The sequence below is a fragment of the Penicillium samsonianum genome, assembly GCF_028829775.1.
Source record: "Penicillium samsonianum strain IBT 33392 chromosome Unknown utg000002l_segment0_segment0, whole genome shotgun sequence".
Lineage (NCBI taxonomy): Eukaryota > Fungi > Ascomycota > Eurotiomycetes > Eurotiales > Aspergillaceae > Penicillium > Penicillium samsonianum.
In genome coordinates, this window is record NW_026643260.1 from 468,504 (window position 1) to 482,214 (window position 13,711).

General features: G+C 36.7%; 2 protein-coding genes across 2 annotated transcripts; one reads left to right on the top strand and one right to left on the bottom strand.

The window, feature by feature from the left end:
- Positions 1-321: 321 nt before the first annotated feature.
- On the bottom strand, positions 322-1,284 carry N7471_002034 (dienelactone hydrolase family protein; the record flags this gene model as incomplete). The annotated part of the gene is made up of 5 exons (XM_057274754.1): positions 322-361; positions 410-616; positions 674-735; positions 803-1,134; positions 1,191-1,284. 5 exons carry the CDS (start codon positions 1,282-1,284, stop codon positions 322-324), a joined length of 735 nt encoding a protein of 244 aa, XP_057139392.1.
- Positions 1,285-1,742: 458 nt separating this feature from the next.
- N7471_002035 (MFS transporter) lies at positions 1,743-3,559 on the top strand (the record flags this gene model as incomplete). Its single annotated transcript, XM_057274755.1, has 6 exons — positions 1,743-1,775; positions 1,829-1,923; positions 1,986-2,048; positions 2,123-2,237; positions 2,293-2,610; positions 2,672-3,559. 6 exons carry the CDS (start codon positions 1,743-1,745, stop codon positions 3,557-3,559), a joined length of 1,512 nt encoding a protein of 503 aa, XP_057139393.1.
- Positions 3,560-13,711: the final 10,152 nt, after the last annotated feature.

A 13,711-nucleotide genomic window follows, 5' to 3' on the forward strand; every position in this document is an offset into this window, starting at 1 on the left:
GTTATTAAACTATTCTGCGTGGAAAAGGGACCTTGGAAGCACCTTGGTAGATGCTTGGGATATTATTATAAGCATTGTATTGATCAGATTTGTCTTCCATTGTGAATCTACATTGACTAAAAAAAAACGAAAAGTCAAAGAGGAGAATCCTTCTCCCCAAGTTCCAAATGTCTAATTGGTAAATAGCATCTATCTTACATGGTTGATAGACAGATATTTACCTAGGTACTTCGTTCAATCATCTCAGCTATCTTGAAGGACCCATCAACAGAGATTGGACTCGATTGACCCGTGTATTGGAGTTATTGAAGACAAGGTGTCTCATAGCCAGCGATTGAAAAAGGTAGCGACCTGCTTATATCTGCAAAATGTTAGGAAGTAGTATAGCCTATCATTTGCCATTACTCACCCTCTGTTGAATTCTCGAACATTCTCTTCGCTTTCCCGGTTTGCTCGTGCGCCCATCCATCCATGGAACATCGTACTATATAGCTCGAATTCGGAGTGGGGGGGCAGTGCTTCCTCGTACGGTTTGAAAATGTCCGCAGGCTCATCGGGAGAAACCAGGCAAATGTGCGGGATGGTCATCCCCTTGGCATCTGCTACGTCGAGGAATCTATGAAGCAGGTCAGCGATAGTATATTCCAAAGCACAACGATACCATGGCACGTACGCAGGATGGGCTTGACCAGAGGCAGCAAATGGAGTCTGGCCAGTGGAAGCCAATGCAGCAAGCTAGGTGGAAGGTGTCTGAGTTAATACACTCGTCCATCACGCGGCAGTATTAAGGGAAGACTCATACCTTTCCTCCCCAGCAAAGTCCAAAAACGGCCCATTTTTCAACGCTTGTATAGAGTTTCTTCGCTTCCTCCGTGACTGATAGCAAGGTAGCCAGATTCTTTTCAGGACTTGCCTTCTCTGCAAAGAATCCCATCATTTTGCTTTTTTTTTCGGGAGTATCCATTCCCACCCACTCTAAGTTCGCTCCTTCTCCGTTGAAAAAGTCGGGGATGATGACCAGACAGTCCAGTTCCTTTGCAAGAAGCGCAGCTCCTTGCTTGGTCTGCTGGTAAAGTCCAAAGATGTCATAAACAAGCACCACGCCTCGTTTGGCATTCCGATCACCAAAAGCGTCTAAATACAAATAATCAGTCAATACTTTGGTTATACTGGAAAGAACGCGTACTTACAGAGATTGGTTCCTGCCACTTGATCAATTTGATCTTCAGATAGAACGGCTGGCTCTCCCTTTGGAGGCACGTTACAGCATGCTTGGCTTGCCATTTTGTCGGGCAGTCGGGCAAAGGTCAGGATCGAGGGATATCGACGGAAAAAGGAAACGAAGTATTCTGAAAAGTCTCTTTTCTTTGAAATTTCTGGGTCATACTATAGGTATAAATATCCCCCAGGACCTGTATAGACAGGGTTCAATTTCCGGTTGGAGTATGCCGGAGATAAGGGAAAAGTCCGTCTTGATGCTGATTGGTGCTAAAGTTCCGACATTCAGGTTAGTCTCGGATTTCTAAAGAAGAATTGCCTATTCCAGAACGGCGCTAATCCCAACAGCGCGACTTCCTGGCCCCGAAGTCCCGAAGTCCCGAAGTCCCGAACTATATGATTTTTTTGACTGTGTCCGACGATGAATAAAATGCATAGTAGTCGCCATAAATGTGATTGTTTCCTATTGATCGCATTTTACACATTCGGCTTCGACCACGCCGTTACCATCCTACTTTATCATAATGGCAAAGGGAGATGAGGAAAACGCAGAAAATGTGGGAGACTTGGAACCCACCGAAGGCAAGCTCTGTGCTAACAGATCGTGCAGGTGCCCAATGTCGCAAAGCGAGAAAAACACCCTATCACAGACCTAGATCAAGGGATCGTGGGTTGGGATGATCAACAAGACCCTATGAACCCAAAGTAAATGGATGGAGATACTTGTTTGACCCATTATCTCGTTGCTAATGTTATCACTTCACCAGAAATTACCCTGTCACTCGGAAATGGTTTCTTCTTGCGCTCGTCAGCATGATCACTTTAATCAGGTGGGTACAATTGAATTCTTTTGATATTTAGGGAAGGCAGAGACCTGACGAGTCTTTTTTTTTATTTATCTCAGTCCGTTTGCCTCCTCCGTTTTTGCGCCGGCTGTTGCAGATGCGGATCGAACTTTCCACAACACCTCGTCTATTCTGAGCTCCCTTGCAGTGACATCCTATCTGTTTGGCTACAGTGTAAGTAAAATCTTGAATTTCAATTTATTATTTCGTGGCCTGACAAGACATGCAGTTTGGTCCATTGTTTCTGTCACCATTGAGTGAAATGTACGGACGAAGAATAATTCTCAACCTTTCAACGTCCTTCTTCGTCCTCTTCCAGATCGGATGTGCACTTGCACCCAACCTCTCCGCGTTGATAGTGTTTAGGCTTCTTACTGGAATAGGAGGCTCGGCATGCTTAACTATCGGGGGCGGTGTTGTATCAGATTTATTTGAGCCCGAACAACGTGGTATGGCAATGTCTATATTCAGCGCTGGGCCTCTGTTTGGGCCCGTCCTGGGGCCTATTTGCGGCGGATTTATTGCACAGAGAGCTGGATGGAGATGGGTGAGTAAGAACACTTTCTGTTCAATCTATATACTAATCTTAACTAACCAACGCGAAATAGGTTTTCTGGGTTCTTGTAATCGCAGGTGGCTCATTTACTGTCTTCGTTCTGATATTCAACCGTGAGACCAATCCGGTTATTATCATACGTCGAAAAACTGCCCTCCTAAAAAAGGATCTGGGACGTTCTGACCTTTGCAGCTTTTACGAGTCGAAGCGTGACAGTCAGAGTCGAAAATCCAAAGGCATCACCTTCTTACGTGGCCTAACGACCCCATTTCAGCTTTTATTTCTTTCTCCGATAGTGTCAATCATTGCGGTCTATATCGCGACAGTCTACGGTTGCCTCTATCTTCTTTTAACAACCATCACAACTGCCTTCAGAGATACCTACAATTGGAGCATCCAGATTAGTGGACTGGCCTACCTTGGCCTTGGTGTTGGGTTCCTGGCTGGACAACTCGTTTTCGGCTTACTGAGTGATAGAGCCATTGTTCGACTCAAAGTCCACAACAAAGGTGTCTTTGAGCCTGAAATGCGGCTACCACTTTGCATCTTCTTCGCCTGTTGTGTTCCGGTGTCATTCTTCTGGTATGGCTGGTCAATACAGGCAAAATCGCACTGGATAGTGCCCATTATCGGTCTCTTCCCTTTTGCCTTTGGCCTGGTTGGCATTTTTGCGACTTTGCAGACATATATCATTGACTCGTATCCTCGGTATGCGGCGTCGGGAATAGCAGCGATAACTGTGTCTCGGTCTCTTTTTGGCGCGCTGTTGCCACTTGCTGGTCCTACCATGTACCAGACACTTGGCTATGGCTGGGGAAATTCATTGCTTGGGTTTATAACACTAGCATTGCTAGGCATGCCGGTTGTTTTTAATCGCTTCGGGCGCTCGCTGAGGGAGAAATATGGATCCAGATTCGGCCATAACGTAGCTAGTGGCTGATGGTCTCGGTGTTGCCTTTTTGGGGCGATGGCGATGCCATTTCTTTGTATCCGAAACCTGATATCTGGAAAAATGAAGGATGTAATAATGATCCCCATTTTCTGCATCGCTAAAAAATGCTATCAGGTCAGCGAGAACAGACATACTGGAGTGTGTCAGAAGATAATCAGGGGGAAGATATGAAAAGATTCATGTAGATCATCTTTAGGATCGACATATCCAGTCACTTTTGATTTTAAGGCAGATTGGCAACTTCTCTATCAAACAAAATACCATTTATTTAGAAGGTTTCACCGCCTCCAACAACTCATAATTTTTATTAAGGTGGAAAGTAAGGCGAATTTTGCTTCTTCGTCTCTTCCATAACAAACACAGGACAATCCACATCACCAATACGGCCACCTATTCCGTCGTATGGACCTTGACCAGAGGATGGCTATACTAGTCTATCAATACACACTATCGGTTGCAACGATGGAAAGTACAGAGTGTTTGCGTCGATGTAGTCAGCCCAATAGGTGCTCCCGGTGGTAAAATTATAACTTAGCTTCTTAGCGATTATAGAATTACCGACCGCGTATTATCCGTAACTATAGACAATATAACTAATAATAACACCTTAATAATAAATATCTAAGAGACTATCTAGTTATAAAGCCGATCGGACACTACTCTTCCGAGTTCTATATATTACGTATATAATCTAGTTAAGCTTAAATAAGCTTCTTAGGAAGCTAAAAGTGATACTACCTAATAAAGAGGTTTAAGCTAGAGTGGTCTAATAAACGAACCTATTTAATTTAGACTAACTATCTGGCTTAACTAGATAAATCGTAGATATATTAAAGAAGGTAAGTTTCTTATTATCCTAGGTCTCTTAAGTTTATTCTAATAAGAAAGTCTGAGATCTAAGGTCTTATAGTCTTTATTAATATAAGTATTAAAGCTAGGAGGTATTTATAGCTCTATAAACTAAGGAGCCTCGTTTAATCCCTATTTAAGATATCTAAACCCGATAGAACTTAACCTTTATACTACTTAATCGTGCTAAAAGGCTATAACTATTCTATAATTAGTATTATACGGATTATTAATAACTCTACTTTAACTTAATTAAGAAGAGTGGCGATAGATTAAATATCTTCTTTTTATAAAGCCTTTCTTTAACTTTACTACCATATTATTAAAGACTAGGGGTATTACTATATATAATATCTATAGTATTTATAATAAGCTTTTCTCTTATCTTAATAAAGCTAAGAGTAAGTTAAAGAATAAATGAGCTATCTAGAAGAAGTGTAAAGCGTATACTCGAGGCTCTCTAGACTATAAAAAGGAAGCTTTTAAAGTATTATACTACTATTAATTATAAATTATATAGTAAAATATATATACTTATAATAATCTTTTACCTATTAAAAAAACCTCGATATTTTATATTATTAGAGTAGTAAGGTAAAATTAATATTAAATACTATTATAAAGCTTCTAAGTAAGAGTTTTATTAATATAAGGAGATAATTCACTATAATTTAGATACTTTAGTCTTATAAGATAATACTAGAGAGGCTCTAGATAATAATTATTATAATCTTAATACCGCTTATACTTATTAGAACTAGTTATAGGATAAGCTTTTAAACCCTAAAGATAATAAGATTATAAGGTATCTTATATATAGGATTAAAAGATAGAAGCCCTAAGTATTCTAGAAAGAGTATAAGTATAAGTTTCCTATTTTTATAAGAATAATATAGTGTTACGCACTGCTAACTGGTCACAGTTAGGTTAGAAGGGTTCGGTTATACTTGCCTTATGCTTCTCAGGTTTCCAAGGTCAACGATCTGTTCTCTCAACCGTACTATTGCCTTATAGGCCTTACTGCAGGATAGGTCCTATTGAGGTATCGAGGAACGATGCCAGGTAGAGCGCCGAGGAGATCTATACCGAGGTATTGGTCTACTCGTAGGTGTTATCAAGTTATAATCAAGTAAAGAGTCACTGAAGTTCTAAAGGTATATACAAGTAACAATGTATGATTGAAGACGAAGAACTAAACTAGATATATGAATGAGTGTCCTTATATATCCTTAGGTTCTTCCTATATAGATGAGTAGATCGTAGACGAGTGGAATTGCCTTGGCAGATTCTACTAGTCTACCATCGACTGTTCTACTGCTTGCATTATCACGTGACGGCTAACCGTAGTATCACCAAATGGAGTATACTTCGGAACGGCTAGCGGGAGGCCGGTTCTGGCTCCCTTTAGTGGCAGAGGTTTGCTAGTCCATATAGGTACATATATACCGGATATCCTCTAGAAGTGGGTCCTGCTTAGGGCTGATCATGCTCTTACTCACTGAGCTGAGCGTGATCACGGTTTCTCTTTTCCCTGAATGCCCGGGTATCCCAGAGTATAGGATGTTGCACGTGATCTGATGACAGATCGTTCGGTTGGCTCTCGGTGGCCCATCAGTAGTTGCGGTCCCCACAACTGATTGGTGACTAGCATGTCCGTAACATATAGGATATTCTCTTGTTTCTAACTAGTAGTATAGGCGTTAAGCGATTATTTAATTACACTTATAATAACTACTACTATTATCGTAATTAATTAAAACTAACCGGCCCTTACATTTTTTACCAAAATTACAGACCCTCGCAAGCGAGGGTCCGCCAACCATATAGTATGGATCACCCAAATAGCACCTTTTTCATATATTATACTTCAACCACTATTTACTACCCTATAATATAGTAATTTAATTAATTAAAAATAGTAGATAAATCAATTAGCTATTTTACTACTATAATATAAAAACAATTTAGCCTCCCCGACGTTTTTTGGCTCTTCCATACTTCCTAATTTCGATCAACACCTTCTTCCACTTCCGCTTCGTCTTTTCTTGATCGGCCATTTCACTCAATTTATATTCTTTATACTTCATGTTTTTGACCTAGGTGGAATTGATGATACCGGTGATCTATATATAACGGCGAGAATTGTTATATTTAGTAGACTTCGCCATAAACCGCAATTGGGGCCAAACCTTCGCCCCAACCCCCAAACCGCAACCGCACTGCGGTTTTTGATGGGTTCTGTTGGGGCCCCAAAAAACCCATTTACAACCCATTTTTGCATAAAATCAAGGTCTTGGCATACATAATTCTGCTTATTTATCACCATAAATTACTGTTTTTTAACCTTGTATCAGGTACTCTTCCAACTATCACCTTGAATGGGCTACAAAACATTCGAATTTTATATTGCTTTATAGATATTATTAAAATTTAGTTATGGTTGTATTATTTGGCCTTTTTTACTATTGGTTTTAAGCAAAAATAGTGTGTTGAATTAAGTGTTATAATTTTTTACATGTTTTGCCATAGAGATATATATTTGATGTAGTGTAAGCTAAGTGATTTTCCTCGAAGTAAAAGCTAGGGTTCTATAGTTTATGATTTCCCTTGTTATTATGCCTTAATTAGTATCATTCGATAGGGAATTCCACAGTTTAAAATCAGGTATTAGTTTTAACTAGAAAGGTACTAAAGGTGAGGCTATATCTAAGTTCAAAGCTGCTATTTTAATGACTATATATGGTTACGAAGTGTTAAGAGGAGTTGGTGGTTTTTTACGGGTTATAGATGGGTTATTACGGTTTATCGATAGGTTATTACGGTTTATCGATAGGTTATTGCGGTTTATAGATGGGTTATTGCGGTTTATATACGGTTTATAGTGGTTTATTACGGTTTATAGTAGAGCTTGACCCACTTAGTCAACTAATTAGTAGCGAGATATAGGTTAGAAACGCGATATATTAACTAATTCTTCTTTCTCCTATTTATCGGTCGCGTTTATAAGGATCTAAAGCATTTCTATAGGTATTATTCCCTCCATTCTATTATTTTCCCCTTATATTTTACCTTTTATAACTTATCATATCTTAAACTTAGTAGTTAACCTTCTCTTCGTCTATCTACGATAGTGATTTAGACAATCTTATTCTATATAATCATTTTACCCCCGATTTCTTAGAGAGCTAGGAGACTCTACTAACCGAGGATTTTCTCCGACCGGCTATTCCTTTCTTAATCCCCTTATACTTAACCTATATTAGCCCTAATTGTATGAAAAACTATATTCTTTACGACGGGATGGTTTATAACGAATAGGTAAGCTAGTGGCTTAAAACTAGCTTTAGGAAAAAGTATAATATACCCTGGGATATAGTATATCAATCTACTACTTAGAATGATTTCTAATAAGTAGCAAATATCTCGGACGGAGCACTAAAAGTTATATGTAAGCGCTATAGTCAGATTCTTAAGCATCTAAACTTTATCCGAGAGACTAAGGATGGAAGAAAATCGCGTTAAGGAACCTCGACTATAAAAACACACCTTAAAACTATAGCTTGTGTTAAGGCCTCGTAGGGTTAGAAATCGGATATTACTCGGTTTTTATAAAAGGTACGGAGATATTCTATATAATTATAATTACTTAGGCTCTAATTACTATAAGTAGAATGTGCCGGACGTCGAAGAATTCTCTTAGGAACGCTAGGAGTAGGGCCTTCTTACCTTTATTATAGATACACGGCTTCCCTTTTAGCTGGTTAAACATCCCGTATTTTATAAATTGATTTAGTAAGCCTAATCCGCCCCTCTTACACCATCTATCCCCTTAATAAAGACGTTACGGCGCCGGCTTAAGGCCTCTATATAAGACTAATAAGAAGGGATCTTACGAACACTTCCTTAAGGTATAAGGATATCTATTGCCCTTAATTGCTAGACCTCACCCTTTACCTAGGCCTTTATAGCTATCACCGGCTACTTTATTAATATAGACTAGAGATACCGTAAGGTTCTTCTTAGGTTTAAACCACTTTATAGATCGTATACTAGTGTGAATCTAAGTGTCGTCCTCCTTAATATCTTAAAATAGTATAAGATTAAGGACCGAGTCTTTATAGTTACGATAGATAATGTATCAAATAACCAAATAATGGTTGATGCCTTATAAGAGTCTATATCTAAAGACGTTACTCTTATTCGGGTTCTATACCTTGTATATATGATTCAGCTTAGTCTAAATGAGCTACTTGGTTATATTAAGGCTTGCCCGCTTAATGAATTAATAGAGACGAGATGGAATAAGTAGAGATCACTATCCACACGTGCTAATTTGGGGAAGATTGATATTGCTTATACACTTTCGAAGGTAATATATATTCCTTAATTCTCTTAATATATATTACTAACTATTGTTACTATTAGATTCGAAATCTTGCTATTTATATAAACGTAAGCCCTTAACGCCGAGAGACATTCTATAACCTATAAAGCGATACTATTAAGATTATGCCTTTATAGGATATAAAAACGCGTTAGAACTTAACATTCCTAATGCTTCGACGTGTAAAGCGCCTACGGCCAATCTTCTAGCCTTTCTATGATGAGTATAAGCGAGCTAATATAGCGCTTAGTAATAAAGAATGGCGTTAGGTTGATTACCTTCTCTTTCTCACCTAGCCGTTCTTCGATTTTATAGTTAAACTCTTAAAGACACGAGACGCTATAACACACTATATCTTCCTGATTTATAATAAGCTATTTGAACACCTTAAGAAATCAATCTCCTAGCTTGCTAGGAAACGAACTAGCTAGAAGCGATAGATATTATAGGCCTTATAAGCATCCTAGAAGAAGCTCGGTTAGTACTACTCTAAGACTAATAATATTCGGGGACATCTATATGCGATTAGTATAATGCTTAATCCTATCAATAAGTTCTAGTTCTTTCAAACTAACGATTGGGATGATGATTAGCGAGCAATATACCGATAAAGTCTAGAAGATCACCTATCTCTATATAAAGAGCGCCTAAATCTCTAGCTAAATTCTTCCGAAGCGCCTTCGTTAATAGGATCATAGTCCCGCCTTACCTCTATATTAAAGCCTAACCGTCTATATCTTACGGTTTCGGGTGATAAGATTATATAGTACTTAGATAGTGGTATATCCTCGCCTTTGCTTTTGCCCTTTATTCTATTAAACTAACTAATCTAGCTACTATTGATATAGCCCCTTTAGAGTTCTAGAGGACTAATATACCTCGCTTCCCCACTCTTTTAGCTCTCGCTTAGGATATTCTCTCAATCCCTACTACTAGTGCTAGTGTTGAACGATTGTTTAATACCGCTTAGGATATCTATCACTACCGCCGTGGTAGGCTATATACGTCTATAATCTAGGAATTAATGATATATCTATATATATCGAAGTTCGATAAAGAAGAATAGGACTCAGTATTATTATAGGAGTTCTTTACACGGGATAAGATTGAAGAAGCTAAGGAAGAGAAGGGGATTACGTCTGATATAGTTGATGTTAATCCAATTAGTGATACAGAGGAAGATACTAGTCACGAAGAAGGGCAGGATATAGAGGATCTAGATAGTATAGTTGATATAGTGGATCACACAGCTGAACCTACACTACCTTCTAATTCGGAGAGTAGTACTCAACTACGGGCTAATTTACGAGCTCGTAAGCGTGTGAGACGCGATGAGGATGTATATGATTATCATTAGGGAGAGAATACAATTATACAATGTTGTTTTTTTATCAAAATAATCTCAGATATATAAATGAAATACAGAAGAATTCAAGGAAAATTGCATAAATTATGAAGGTCACATGCTCTACAATTCTACTCCACTTTAAAAACCAATTAGGGCCCCATAAACCATTGCGGTTTGAAAGTAAAAACCCATAAACCATTGCGGTTTACAGACCTCGCCCCAAAATCCGCCCCAATTGCGGTTTGGGGTGGGGCGGTTTATGGGTTTTGCGGTTTATGGCGAAGTCTAATATTTAGTATAGCGTGCCCCTATAATAGCCTAGGTAGAATCGAATTCCCGCTATAGCTAGAGAGCTAATATAGCCTACGCTTTAGCACCCTTTATAAGCTTTACTAGCCTATCTTTAAAACGCTAAGTAGTAGGATCGTATTAATAAAGACGATTACTAATTCTTCGAATTCTCTTAGCTATTTTTAGAGTGCTAAATTCGGTGTTTTAAGAGCTAGTTAACTAATAGGGTATCTTACTAGGGTAAATTATTATAATATAGATCGTATATGTTACCAACCATTTCTTTGAACAAAAAGAGTGCATTTAACGAAAATACTATGTATAGAGAGAGAAAGAGAAAGAAAAAGAGGATTGGTTGGCCTAAGGTCTTTTATGGGGCCTTAGTGCAAACCCTACAAACACCATCCTCTAAGTGTCTCAACTTGGCAGACGGTTAGTAACGGTAGAACTATAGTTGTTATCTCTAGATCGTGATATAACCCCCGGCTAAGAACGCATTTAGTCCCTAAATGCCGGTTTGTTATTATTAATGTGATTATCTAGGAAGTTATCGTGCTATACCGCTTCAATCCATTCCTATAGACGTAGGGGAGGGCCCGGTTTTATTAGGTATTAATTATAGAATTTCTATAACTTCTACGGCGTATATTTGAAATTGCTAGTAGGGTACTATTATAAGTCTATATTATAACCTAGCCACTATACTCGGTATTATAGCTTCTAGTAGTGAGTTCTTAAATCGAGTATTTTCTCGACTTCCTATTTATCTTCTTCGTTAATTTCTATTAGTAGGGGAGGATTAGGATATTATCCCTTTAGCGGTTTAGTTATCGCGGCCTTCTATAGTTTACTTAGGTTAAAGATAGGGTGCACTCGAATTAAATTAGGTAAGTCGAGCTTATAAGAGTTCCTAACTTTCTTAATAATCTTATATAGACTACTAGCTAAATAAGCTAGCTTCCGGTTCGGCTAGGTAAGGTACTAGTCTTTCGATATAATAAAAATATAATTATCTATACCGAAATCTTCTTCCTATCGATACTTATTCGCCTACTAAATCTATAATTACTAGGATTTAATAATTTGCTCTTTAGTTTCTTTCTAGATATCCTATAATTAAGATAGTATACTTACTACGTCCTACTTATTCTATATTAAGGTATTATAATCCCTCTAGTTAAATAATATAACCGGTTCGTATCCCTATTTAATAAGAAATAGGGATCGTTTTATTATATCTTAAGATAATATTAAAGCTATAAAATTAACTATTAGTAGGATCTCTAATTAGTTATTCTAGTTATATTCGATATATAGATATAGTCTTTAGGCTATATATTAGTTTATAATCTTACTTTAGCCGTTAGTTAGGGGATAATAGGCTATTAATAGTTTTCTTCTAATCCTAAGGATACGATAGAACTTAGTCTAGAATTCCGAAATAAATTAACCTCCTCTATCTAATATAATTATTTCTAGAATACCTATAACTTAAATAATATTATCGATAAAAAATCGAGCTATCTTCTTAGTATCTATATCCTTATAATAAGAGATAGATACTAGTCTTTTACTTAGATAGTTAACTACTATAAAAACTACGTTATACCTATAGCGATCTTTCGGGAATAAACGAAAGTCTATTAATATATACTACTATAGTTAATCTAGGACTAGGAGAGGATAGCGTAATCTAGGGGTCTTATCTCTCTATATTTTTGTTCGCTTATAGAGTAAATAGTTATTTATATAACGTTTTATATTAGTAACCTAACCTAGCTAATAGTATCGGGTAGAGATTAACTTTTTTAACTTCTTAATTCTAGGGTAGGCTATTAATAGTTAACGATATATATTATCTAGTAACCTTATATATAAATCCTACTTATCTAGAACTTCTAGTCGACCTTTATATAAGAGTAGTCCTTCTTATAGAGTCTATCTCCTATTACTAGCTTTAGCAATTTACTAGAACTTATTAAGTTCGACACTTTAGTGGTTTACTTCTTTCACTCGCTTAGTAATTTCTTATATCTATAGATCTTCTAGACTAATAGGAACTAGATTAACTAGACGAACACCTTCCTTAAGATAGTCTTTAGGTAATATAGTAAACTATCGGCTATTATTAGTATAGGGTAAATCCTTCTATAAAAGTACGTCTATAATAATAATATTCTTCTTCCTAGGGCGATATTTAATTAAGAAATAGAATTATAAGAGGAATTCACTCTATCTTACCTATCGTTAATTTATCTATTAAGTTATTATAAAGTATTCGAGAGACTAATAATTAGTAAGGATTTTAAAACGATCCTTCTATAAAAGTCCTTTAAGTTCAGTCGCTATTCTTATAAAGTGCGGATAATTACTAGAAGCTCCTTATCCCGCACTTTATAATTTAATTTAGCCGGTTATATTATTTTTAAGTAGAAGGCCACTAGGTACTAGAAGTCGTTTTCTTTATAGTACTAGGATAGGACTATACCTAAAACACTATTTAAGGTATATATTTTAACTCTTATATATCGAATCGGGTCCTAATACTAAAGGACTAGTATACTAACTAATTTCTTCTTTAAAAGTAGGAACGTATCATTATAATCGGTAGACTATTCGAACGGAACGTCTTATCTAGTTAACTAATATAAAGGCTTTAAGATAGCGCTATATCCTTAGATAAATTAACGATAGAAATTATAGAACCTAAGAAATAACTATACTCCCTTTATAGTAGTAGGTATTATCTATAATTAAATCACCTTAATCTTCTTAGGATTAACTATAATACTATCCGTCCTTCTAATAAACCTTAAGAACTTAGTCTTATTTACTAAGAATTCATACTTTAGTAGTACGACTTAAAGACCTACTTACTTTAAACGTTAGAGCACTTCTCTAACCTAGCGATAATAATCTTATATATTTTCGCTATAAATTAAAATATTATCTATAAAGGCGATTATATATTTATTTATACACTCTCTAAGAACGCTATTTATAGTTTAGAAGGTCGCTAGACTATTTATTAATCTAAATAGTATAACTTTATACTTAAAAGACCTATATCTTATATAGAAAGTGGTAAGTTCTTTAGCCTTTAGAGTTAGGCGAATCCGGTAGAAACCTTACTAAATATCTAGTTTTATAAAATTCTTAGCTTTATTAGTTCGCTATAATACCTTATCGATTAAAGGTAAGGGATAGTAGTCTTTCTTTATAATTACGTTTAACCTTCGAAAGTCTATATAAAAATAGAGTCCCCCGC